Below are 12,696 nucleotides of genomic sequence, written 5' to 3'. Positions count from 1 at the left end.
GTCGCTGAGCAGAAACTGATAGCCAAGTTCCGCACACGAGGACGGCCTAAACTGGGATGTTGGATTTATGTCACATTATCAGTAACCCCCACAGCTTGCCTCCTGGACTTGCAGAATCTCACTAGCTGTTCTGTCTGGAGACAATACACATCTCTTTACCCTGTGTTTAATGCTCCCTCCACCCACATTGTCTGTACCTTTAAGACCTGGCTGGCTGTAGGGATTTGCATTCTAATCAGTATTCTGTAACTTGATTTTGTGTCTCTGTGCACTGTTTGAGAGCACATTTCCACTCCATCTGACGAAGGAGCAGCGCTCTGAAAGCTTATGGTATTTGCTACCAAATAAACCTGTTGGACTTTAACCTGGTGTTGTGTGACTTCTTACCATGTTCACCCCAGTCCAACGCCGGCATCTCCACATCATGACTAGCAGTGTTCCACAGGGATCAGTTCCGGGACCTTTGTTGTTCGTAGTATATATAAATGATTTGGAGGAAAATGTAGCTGGTCTGATTAGCAAGTTCGCAGACGACACAAAAATTGGTGGAGTTACAGATGGTGAAGAGGATTGTCAGACGATACAGCAAGATATACACTGGTTGGAGATTTGGGTGGAGAAATGGCAGATGGAGTTTAATCCAGACAAGTGTGAGATAACGCATTTCGGAAGGTCCAATGCATGTAGGAATTATACAGTAAATAGCAGAACCCTTTGGAGTATTGACAGGCAGAGAGATCTGGGCGTACATGTCCACCGATCACCGAAAGCGGTGAAGCAGGTGGATAAGGTAGTTAAGAAAGCGTACGGCATCCTTGCCTTCATTGGTCGGGGCATTGAGTATAAAAATTGGCAAGTCATGCTGCAGCTGTACAGAATCTTAATTAGGTCTCATTTAGAATATTGTGTACAATTCTGGTCACCACACTACCAGAAGGATGTGGATGCTTTGGAGAGGGTACAGAAGAAGTTTACCCAGGATGTTGCCTGGTCTGGAGGAGAGGTTGGATAAACTTGGTTTGTCTTCATTGGAACAATGGAGGTTCAAGGGTGACTTGATGGAGGTTCGGGGTGGCCTGATAGAGGTCGACAAGATTATGAGCGGCATGGACAGAGTGGATAGTCAGATGCTCTTTCCTAGGGTAGAAAAGTCAAGTACGAGTGGACATAGATTTAAGGTGCATGGTGGGAGCAGGTACAATAGCGGCATTTAAGGAGCAACTAGACGAATACATGAATAGGATGGGAATGGTAGGATACGGCCGTAAGTGCTTACAGTTTTAATTTAGGCAGGCATCATGATCGGCGCAGGCTTGGAGGGCCAAAGAGCCTGTTCCTATGCTGTACTTTTCTTTGTTTTTGGTATGGCTCCAGCTCTGTCCAAGACCACAAGAAACTACAAAGGGTCGTGAACGAAGCCCAGTCCATCATGCAAACCAGCCTTCCATCCATTGACTGTCTACACTTCCCGGTGCCTCAGTAAAGCAACCACCGTAATCAAAGACCCCATGCACCCCGGACATTCTCTCCTCCACCTTCTTCTGTTGGAGGTCACGTACCAACCGACTCAAGAACAGCTTCTTCCCTGCTGCCATCAGACTTTTGAATGGACCTACCTTGTATTAAGTTGAATTTTCTCTGCACCCTAGCTATGACTGTAACACTACATTCTGCACTCTCTCCTTTCCTTCTCTATGAATGGTATGCTGTGTCTGTATAGTGTGCAAGAAACAATACTTGTCATTGTATGGTAATACATGTGACAACAATAAGTCAAATCAAAAAGATTTCTGATCAATAAAGGATACTCCATTGCATTATTGGGCTTCTCCGGTTCCTCATAGAGGGCAACCAGCACTGAAAAACAAAGGCATTTCATTTCTTTACGTTTGATGCAAAGACCAGAAACGCATTCTAATACAAAATCACGATTGTACTGCACTACAATTACCCCAGTTGCTTCATCCAGTACCTCGTCGACAGATTGTTCTCTGGATGGGACTTCAATCTATGTCCTAACAGCACTCCTGACCAATCTGGTGGAGTCCTGAAGAACATATCTAGCAGACTGGCCTGGGACTGGGCCTGCTGCACACAGTGACAATACAGAAGTGAGGGAAAACCTGCTTACCCACGTCCTCACCAATCTACCTGTTGAGGGCCTGGACTCATTCATTACCCGAGGGATTGTAAATGGAACTGAACATTGCAATCATGAATGAATATCCCCCCTTCTAAACTAATGCCCGCTGTCAACATCCATTGTTGCTAAATTAACAGCTTATCTGACTCAGTACTAATTGAGCAAAAATTTCTCCCCAATTAAAATAAAACCACAATACTGTAGATGCTGGAAATCTGAAATAAGAACAGCAAGTGCTGGAGATACTAAGCAGGTCTGGCAACATCTGTGGAAGGAGAACCACATACAACTAAAATCTATTACAATGAGGTTGAAAAGATTACTTATATTGGGACTGTAGCTTTAAATTGAGGGTAAATGAAGGGTGCTATGTGATCTGTGCTAAAGTCTGCCTTGACAGTCAACCTGGACAATTTGCTTGGTAGACATTAAAGGAAAGCTCAAGATTGTTTAACTGAGAGGAAAGTCTAAAGCTATTGACACTTGGAGACAATGGAAGCAGTCTTGAAGTTTACATCAAGTACACGCAAGTCTCTCAAAGTTGCAAGAAGGTATTGTTGGTGTGAGATTGTATCAGAAAGAAGAAGAACATAAGAACTAGGAGCAGGAGTAGGCCATCTGGCCCCTCGAGCCTGCTCCGCCATTCAGTAACATCATGACTGATCTTTTCGTGGACTCAGCTCCACTTACCCGCCCGCTCACCATAACCCTTAATTCCTTTACTGTTCAAAAATTTATCTATCCTTGCCTTCAAAACATTCAATGAGGTAGCCTCAACTGCTTCATTGGGCCCCTGCCACAGATTCCACAGATTCACAACCCTTTGTGTGAAGAAGTTCCTCCTCAATTCAGTCCTAAAACTGCTCCCCCTTATTTTGAGGCTATGCCCCCTAGTTCCAGTTTCACCCGCCAGTGGAAACAACTTCCCCGCTTTAATCTTATCTATTCCCTTATAGAAACATAATTTTATAAGATCTCCCCTCATTCTTCTGAATTTCAATGAGTACAGCCCCAGTCTACTCAATCTCTCCTCATAAGCCAACCCTCTCAACTCCAGAATCAACCTAGTGAATCTCCTCTGCACCCCTCCAGTGTCAGTATATCCTTTCTCAAGTAAGGAGGCCAAAACTGTACACAGTACTCCAGGTGTGGCCTCACCAGCACCTTATACAGCTGCGACATAACTTCGCTGTTATTAAACTCCATCCCTCTAGCAAAGAAGGACAAAATTTCATTTGCCTTCTTAATTACCTGCTGCACCTGCAAACCAATTCCTTGTGATTCTTGCACAAGGACACCCAGGTCCCTCTGCATAGCAGCATGCTGCAATTTTTTACCATTTAAATAACAGTCCATTTTGCCGTTATTCCAAAATGGATGACCTCACATTTACCAACATTGTACTCCATCTGCCAGACCCTTACCCATGCACTGAGACTATCTATATCCCTTTGCAGACTTTGTGTCCTCTGCACACTTTGCTCTGCCACTCATTTTAGTGTCATCTGCAAATTTTGACACACTACACTTGGTCCCCAACTCCAAATCATCTATGTAAATCGTAAACAATTGCAGTCCCAACACTGATCCCTGAGGCACTCCACTAGTCACTGATTGCCAACCAGAAAAACACCCATTTACCCCCACTCTTTGCTTTCTGTTAGTTAACCAATCCTCTATCCATGCTAATACATTACCCGTTGCACCATGCACCTTTATCTTATGTAGCAGTCTTTGGTGCGGCACCTTGTCAAATGCCTTCTGGAAATCCAGATACACCACATCCACAGGTTCCCCATTGTCCACTGCGCATGTAATGTTCTCAAAGAATTCTACCAAATTAGTTAAACATGACCTGCCCTTCATGAACCCATGCTGTGTCTTACCAATGGGACAATTTATATCCAGATGTCTTGCTATTTCTTCCTTGATGACAGATTCAAGCATTTTCCCTACTACAGAAGCTAGGCTAACCGGCCTATAGTTACCCGCCTTTTGTCTTCCTCCTTTTTTAAACAGTGGCGTCACATTTGTTGTTTTCCAATCTGCGGGAACCACCCCAGAGTCCAGCGAATTTTGGTAAATTACTACTAGTGCATTTGCTATTTCCCCAACCATCTCTTTTAGTACCCTGGGATGCATTCCATCAGGACCAGGAGACTTGTCTTCCTTTAGCCCCATTAGCTTGTCCAACGCTACCTCTTTAATGATAATGATCGTTTCTAGGTCCTCACCTGCCACAGCCTTCTTGTCATCAATTTTTGGCATGTTATTTGTGTCTTCCACTGTGAAGACCATCACAAAATACCTGTTCAATGCCTCAGCCATTTTCTCATTTCCAGTTATTACATCCCCCTTCTCATCCTCTAAAGGACCAATGTTTACTTTAGCCACTCTTTTTTGTTTTATATGTTTGTATAAGCTTTTGCTACCTGTTTTTATATTCTGAGCTAGTTTACTCTCATAATCCATACATAGAACATAGAACATAGAACAGTACAGCACAGAACAGGCCCTTCGGCCCACGATGTTGTGCCGACCTTCATCTGAAACCAAGATCAAGCTATCCCACTCCCTATCATCCTGGTGTGCTCCATGTGCCTATCCAATAACCGCTTAAATGTTCCTAAAGTGTCTGACTCCACTATCACTGCAGGCAGTCCATTCCACACCCCAACCACTCTCTGCGTGAAGAACCTACCTCTGATATCCTTCCTATATCTCCCACCATGAACCCTATAGTTATGCCCCCTTGTAATAGCTCCATCCACCCGAGGAAATAGTCTTTGAACGTTCACTCGATCTATCCCCTTCATCATTTTATAAACCTCTATTAAGTCTCCCCTCAATCTCCTCCGCTCCAGAGAGAACAGCCCCAGCTCCCTCAACCTTTCCTCATAAGACCGACACTCCAAACCAGGCAGCATCCTGGTAAATCTCCTCTGCACTCTTTCCAGCGCTTCCACATCCTTCTTATAGTGAGGTGACCAGAACTGCACGCAATATTCCAAATGCGGTCTCACCAAGGTCCTGTACAGTTGCAGCATAACCCCACGGCTCTTAAACTCCAACCCCCTGTTAATAAAAGCTAACACACTATATGCCTTCTTCACAGCTCTATCCACTTGAGTGGCAACCTTTAGAGATCTGTGGATATGGACCCCAAGATCTCTCTGTTCCTCCACAGTCTTCAGAACCCTACCTTTGACCCTGTAATCCACATTTAAATTTGTCCTACCAAAATGAATCACCTCACATTTATCAGGGTTAAACTCCATTTGCCATTTTTCAGCCCAGCTTTGCATCCTATCTATGTCTCTTTGCAGCCTACAACACCCCTCCACCTCATCCACTACTCCAGCAATCTTGGTGTCATCAGCAAATTTACTGATCCACCCTTCAGCCCCCTCCTCTAAGTCATTAATAAAAATCACAAAGAGCAGAGGACCAAGCACCGATCCCTGCGGCACTCCACTAGCAACCTGCCTCCAGTCCGAAAATATTCCATCCACCACCACCCTCTGTCTTCGATCAGACAGCCAGTTACCTATCCAATCGGCCAACTTTCCCTCTATCCCACACCTCCTTACTTTCATCATAAGCCGACCATGGGGGACCTTATCAAACGCCTTACTAAAATCCATGTATATGACATCAACCGCCCTACCTTCATCAACACACCTAGTTACCTCCTCAAAAAATTCTATCAAATTTGTGAGGCACGATTTGCCCTTCACAAATCCGTGCTGACTATCCCGGATTAATCCGCATCTTTCTAAATGGTCGTAAATCCCATCCCTAAGGACCTTTTCCATCAATTTACCAACCACCGAAGTCAGACTAACCGGTCTATAATTACCAGGGTCATTTCTATTCCCTTTCTTAAACAGAGGAACAACATTTGCAACTCTCCAGTCCTCTGGCACCATCCCCGTGGACAGTGAGGACCCAAAGATCAAAGCCAAAGGCTCTGCAATCTCATCCCTCGCCTCCCAAAGAATCCTAGGATACATTTCATCAGGCCCAGGGGACTTATCGACCTTCAGTTTATTCAAAACTGCCAGTACATCCTCCCTCCGAACATCTATTTCCTCCAGCCTATTAGCCTGTAACACCTTCTCTTCCTGAAAAACATGGCCCCTCTTCTTGGTGAACACTGAAGAAAAGTATTCATTCATCACCTCGCCTATCTCTACTGATTCCATACACAAGTTCCCAGCACTGTCCTTGACCGGCCCTAACCTCACCCTGGTCATTCTTTTGTTCCTCACATAAGAGTAAAAAGCCTTGGGGTTTTCCTTGATCCGACCCGCCAAGGACTTCTCATGTCCCCTCCTAGCTCTCCTCAGCCCCTTTTTCAGCTCATTCCTTGCTAACTTGTAACCCTCAATCGAGCCATCTGAACCTTGTTTCCTCATCCCTACATAAGCTTCCCTCTTCCTTTTCACAAGACATTCCACCTCTTTTGTGAACCACGGTTCCCTCACTCGGCCATTTCCTCCCTGCCTGACAGGGACATACCTATCAAGGACACCCAGTATTTGTTCCTTGAAAAAGTTCCACTTTTCATCAGTGCCTTTCCCTGACAGTTTCTGTTCCCATCTTATGCCCCCTAATTCTTGCCTAATCGCATCATAATGACCTCTCCCCCAATTGTAAGCCTTGCCCTGCCGTCCGGCCCTATCCCTCTCCATTGCAATAACAAAAGACACCGAATTGTGGTCACTATCTCCAAAGTTCTCACCCACAACCAAATCTAACACTTGGCCCGGTTCATTTCCCAGTACCAAATCCAATGTGGCCTCACCCCTTGTCGGCCTATCCACATATTGTGTCAGGAAACCCTCCTGCACACACTGCACAAAAAGTGCCCCATCCAAACTATTCGACCTACAAAGGTTCCAATCAATATTTGGAAAGTTAAAGTCCCCCATGACAACTACCCTGTGACCCCCACACGTATCCATAATCTGCTTAGCAATTTCTTCCTCCACTTCTCTATTACTATTTGGGGGCCTATAGTAAACTCCTAACAACGTGACCGCTCCTTTCCTGTTTCTAACTGCAGCCCATATTACCTCAGTGTGCCTATCCCCCTCAAAGTGCTTTTCCGCAGCCGTTAAACTATCCTTGATTAACAATGCTACTCCTTCACCTCTTTTACCAGCTTCCCTACACTTACTGAAACATCTATACCCCGGAACGTCCAACAACCACTCCTGTCCTTGTTCTACCCACGTCTCCGTAATGGCCACAACATCGTAGTCCCAAGTAGCAATCCACGCCCCAAGTTCATCCACCTTGTTCCGGATGCTCCTTGCATTGAAGTAGACACACTTCAACCCACCTTCCTGTCTACCGGTACCCACCCTTGACCTTGATACCTTCCCCAATACCTCACCACCCTCAACACTGACTTCCGGACTACAACTCCTTTTCCCACTCCCCTGACAAATTAGTTTAAATCCCCCTGAAGAGCCGTAGCAAATTTCCCTCCCAGGATATTGGTGCCCCTCTGGTTCAGGTGCACCCCATCCTGTTTGTAGAGGTCCCACCTTCCCCAGAATGTGTTCCAATTATCCACGTATCTGAAACCCTCCCTCCTGCACCATCCCTGCAACCACATGTTTAAGTGCACTCTCTCCCTGTTCCTCAACTCGCTATCACGTGGCACCGGTAGCGTACCAGAGATGACCACATGTTTTGTCTTTGCTCTCAGCTTCCAGCCCAGCTCCCGAAGTTCCTGTTTTAAATCCCCGTCCCTTCTCCTACCTATGTCATTGGTACCAATGTGTACCACGACTTGTGACTGTTTCCCCTCCCCCTTAAGAATCCGGAAAACACGGTCCGAGACGTCACGGACCCTGGCATCCGGTAGGCAACAAACCATCCGTGAGTCTCTTTTGCTGCCACAGAACCTCCTATCTATCCCTCTAACTAACGAATCCATCTTACTTTTCTTTATAGCTTTTTCGTGGCTTTCTGTTGACCTTTAAAGATTTCCCAATCCTCTCGTTTCCCACGAATCTTTGCCACTTTGTATACATTTTCTTTCAATTTGATACCGTCCTTTATTTCCTTAGATATCCATGGCTGATTATCTCTTTCTACAGTCCTTCCTTATCACTGGTATAGACTTTTGCTGAGCACTGTGAACACTGTGAACAAGGTGCATGGTGCTTTGAAAGTCCTCCATTGTTCCTCAACTGTCCCACCATAAAGTTTTTGCTCCCAGTCTACCTTAGCCAACTCCTCCCTCGTCCCATTGTAGTCTCCTTTGTTTAAGCATAAGACACTGGTATTGGATTTTACCTTCTCACTCTCCATCTGTATTTTAAATTTAACCATACTGTGATTCCTTCTTCCGAGAGGATCTGTAAGATCCTGTCTGATTACACAGGACCAGATCTAGGATAGCTTGCTCCCTTGTAGGTTCCATTACATACTGTTCAAGGAAGTTATCGTGGATATATTCTATGAACTCCTCCTCAAGGCTGCCTTGACCGACCTGGTTTGACCAATTGATATGTAGATTAAAATCCCCCATGATAATTGCTGTACCATTTTTACATGCATCAGTTATTTCTTTGTTTATTTCTCGCCCCACCATGATGTTATTATTTGGTGTCCTATAGACTACGCCTATCAGTAACTTTTTCTCCTTACTATTTCTAATTTCCACTCAAATGGATTCAACCTTTTTGCCCAGAGAACCTATATCGTCTCTCACTACCGCCCTGATCTCATCCTCAAACATCAGAGCTACACCACCTCCCTTACCTTCCTGTCGGTCCCTCCAAACAGTCTGATACCCCTGGATATTTAACTCCCAGTCGTGACCATCCAGCAACCATGTCTCTGTAATGGCCACCAAATCATACTCGTTCACAATGATTTGTGCCGTCAACTCAAACCTTGTTTCGAATGCTACGAGCATTCAGATAAATTGCCCTTATGCTAGTTTTTGTACCTTCTTTTGAATTCTAACACTTCCATTAATTACATCTCCTGAGTTCTCCTTCCTTTTAACTTTTTTCCTGATTTTTGAAGTAGTTGGAACAGGCCCTTCAGCTCTCCAAGCCTGCGCCGATCACCTTTACTATCTCAACCAATCGCTTATATCCCTCTATTCCCCGTTTGTTCATATGCCTATCAAGATCAGTTTTAAATGTCGCTAACGTATCTGCCTCAACCATCTCACTTGGCAGTGCATTCCAGGCCCCCACCACCTTCTGTGTAAAAAAATTTCCCCCGCACATCTCCACTGAACCTTTCCCCCCTTACCTTGAACTTGTGCCCCCTTGTAATTGTCATTTCTGCCCTGGGGAAAAAGCTTCCAAGTGTTCTCCCTATGTGGATAGTCCCCTCATAATTTTATAAACTTCTATCAGGTCGCTCCTCAGCCTCCGTCTTTCCAGGGAGAACAATCCCAGTTTATTCAATCTCTCCTCATTTTTAATAGCCTCCACACCAGGCAACATCCTGATAAACCTTTTCTGCACTCTCTCCAAAGCCTTCACTCCTCTGCAGAGATGCAGACTGGTTAAGTGAGTGGGAAACAAGATGGCAGATGGAGTATCAAAAAAGGAAGTTATTAAAAGCCAAATATTTTTAAGTGGTGAGAAAGGTGCAATTGTGGACATTTAAAGAGAGTAGGATGCACCTGCATAAAGTTAGCCTGCAGGTGCAGCAAGCAAATGTCATATTGACCTGTACGAGAATATACAAGAATAAAAAATGTCAAATATTTCTAGCACTTTGGATGTTTCTATTTTCCCCATTAAATATTGGAAAGACTGAAGCCGTTGCCTTGGGCATCCACTCCCTAGCTACTGACTACATCCCTCTTCCAAGCTGCTGTCTGTGACTAAACCAGGCATTTGGGGTCATATTTGAAGATGAGACAAGAGTCTGACAATGTATCCCTGCACTGACTAGGACTATCTATTTTCACTTCTGTAACTTCACCCTCTTATCCCATTGACTGCTGAAACCCTGATTAATGCCTTTTTTAATCTCAACTAGATTATTCTAAACTTCTGGCTGGCCTTCCAAAGTGCACTCTCTGTAAATCGAAAGCATCCAAGTCCTTACTTGCACTTTACTCGTTAATATCAACTGGTTCAGCACTCCTGATATTAATCACAACTGTGCAGTTGTAGGTAGTAGATCTAGGACCAGACCCCTCCACAATTCTCTACTTTCCCATCTTCCTTCAAGATGTTCCCTCAAACGTGCCTTGGTAAAAAAAACTTTTCTTTGTCTGCCCTAATATCACCTTACATGGCTTAGTGTCTAATTCTGTACGAGAACATTTCTATCGTGACTTCAACAGAAGTTGTCATTGAGATGATGAACCCCAACAATCACAACTTCGATTTTGCAAGCACAGCATAATGCTATCCTCAGTCAAATGCTGCGTTTACTCCCACCTCACCTCAATCCGTGTTTGGGGAAAGACTATTTTAGAGGGATGGAGTCAAGTGCCAACTGACAACACCATCAGCACTATTATGGAGCGGGCTGGTGAGGCAGCGGGCCTGGTGAGGCAGCGGGCATGATGTGGACTGGGGTAAGCACAGTAAGAAGTTTCACAACACCAGGTTAAAGTCCAACAGGTTTATTTGTTAGCACAAGCCACAAGCTTTTGGAGCGCTGCCCCTTCATCAGGTGAGTGGGAGTTCTATTCACAAACAGGGCATATAAAGACACAAACTCAATTTACAAAATAATGGTTGGAATGCGAGTCTTTACAGGTAATCAAGTCTTAAAGGTACAGACAATGTGAGTGGAGAGAGGGTTAAGCACAGGTTGAAGAGATGTGTATTGTCTCCAGACAGGACAGTTAGAGAGATTTTGCAAGCCCAGGCAAGTCGTGGGGGTTACAGATAGTGTGACATGAACCCAAGATCCCGGTTGAGGCCGACCTCATGTGTGCTGAACTTGGCTATCAGTCTCTGCTCAGCGACTCTGCCTTGTCATGTGTCACGAAGGCCGCCTTGGAGAACGCTTACCCGAAGATCAGATGCCGAATGCCCGTGACCACTGAAGTGTTCCCCAACAGGAAGAGAACACTCTTGCCTGATGATTGTCGAGCGGTGTTCACTCATCCATTGTTGTAGCATCTGCATGGTCTCCCCAATGTACCATGCCTCAGGACATCCTTTCCTGCAGCGCATCAGGTAGACAACGTTGGCCGAGTTGCAAGAGTATGTACCGTGTACCTGGTGGATGGTGTTCTCACGTGTCGATGATCCGGCACGTCTTGCAGAGGTTGCTGTGGCAGGATTGTGTGGTGTCGTGGTCACTGTTCTCCTGAAGGCTGGGTAGTTTGCTGCGGACAATGGTCTGTTTGAGGTTGTGCGGTTGTTTGAAGGCAAGAAGCGGGGGTGTGGGGATGGCCTTGGCGAGATGTTCGTCTTCATCAATGGCATGTTGAAGGCTCCGGAGGAGGTGCTGTAGCTTCTCCGCTCCTGGGAAGTACTGGACGACGAAGGGTACTCTGTCCACCGTGTCCCGTGTTTGTCTTCTGAGGAGGTCGGTGCGGTTTTTCACTGTGGCGCTTTGGAACTGTCAATCGATGAGTTGAGCGCCATATCCTGTTCTTATGAGGGCATCTTTCAGCATCTGGAGGTGTCTGTTGCGATCCTCCTCATCCGAGCAGATCCTGTGTATACGGAGGGGATGGCTTCTTAAACATGTTTAGGGTGGAAGCTGGAGAAGTGGAGCATCGTGAGGTTATCCGAGGGCTTGCGGTACACTGAAGTGCTGAGGTGACCATCCTTCACACACATCTCCATCAAGGACTCCACACAACAGCGCAGAGTCGCTGAGCAGAGACTGATAGCCAAGTTCCGCACACATGAGGACGGCCTCAACCGGGATCTTGGGTTCATGTCACACTACCTGGACTTGCAAAATCTCACTAACTGTCCTGGCTGGAGACAATACACATCTCCTGAACCTGTGCTTACACAGGATACATTGTCTGTACCTTTAAGACTTGATTACCTGTAAAGACTCGCATTCCAACCATTATTTTGTAAATTGAGTTTGTCTTTATGTGCCCTGTTTATGAACACAACTCCCACTTACCCAATGAAGGGGCAGCGCTCCAAATGCTTGCGGCTTGTGCTACCAAATGAACGTGTTGGACTTTAACCTGGTGTTGTGAGACTTCTTACGAGGCAACGGGGCCAGTTTTGGAGTAGTCTTTGTTTGGAGTTGAGGAATTTTCCACATTGTTAGATAGACGTCAGTGTTGTGGCAGCACTGAACTGCTTGGTTAGAGGCAGAATAGAGATCGATAAAGGTGAAAATAGCAACGCACCTTTTGTAAGCATATCCAAAACACCGCCTTTTTCTAAATATCTACGAAATTGTTCTCGTCGGGAATCACCAGCCTGAATTGAAAAAGTAGTAGAATGTCTCTACGTTTATGGCATTAAGAACATAAAGAAGAATCTCTCTAATGTTCCCTCTTACTCCCCCATGCTCCCTCCCTTTCCGCCATTCCACCTTTGCCTTACTCTTCCTTCCCTACTTCATATCTC

At 45.4% G+C, this 12,696-nt stretch overlaps 1 protein-coding gene across 1 annotated transcript in view; it reads right to left on the bottom strand.

The window, feature by feature from the left end:
- Nucleotides 1-12,543, bottom strand: part of mycbp (MYC binding protein) — a 30,557-nt gene extending 18,014 nt beyond the window's left edge. Inside the window, exons 1-2 of the mRNA XM_078207724.1 lie at nt 12,474-12,543; nt 1,809-1,857 (exon numbers count right to left, since the gene is read on the bottom strand). Coding sequence (XP_078063850.1) covers nt 1,809-1,857; nt 12,474-12,486 — 62 coding nt within the window. The 5' untranslated portion in view covers nt 12,487-12,543. The remainder of the gene's footprint in view (nt 1-1,808; nt 1,858-12,473) is intronic.
- Between the last annotated feature and the right edge of the window lie 153 nt (nt 12,544-12,696).

The sequence above is a fragment of the Mustelus asterias genome, unplaced genomic scaffold, assembly GCF_964213995.1.
Source record: "Mustelus asterias unplaced genomic scaffold, sMusAst1.hap1.1 HAP1_SCAFFOLD_2639, whole genome shotgun sequence".
NCBI classification, from domain to species: domain Eukaryota; kingdom Metazoa; phylum Chordata; class Chondrichthyes; order Carcharhiniformes; family Triakidae; genus Mustelus; species Mustelus asterias.
Note: the sequence above shows the minus strand (reverse complement) of the source record. Positions and strands in the feature narration are given on the sequence as shown.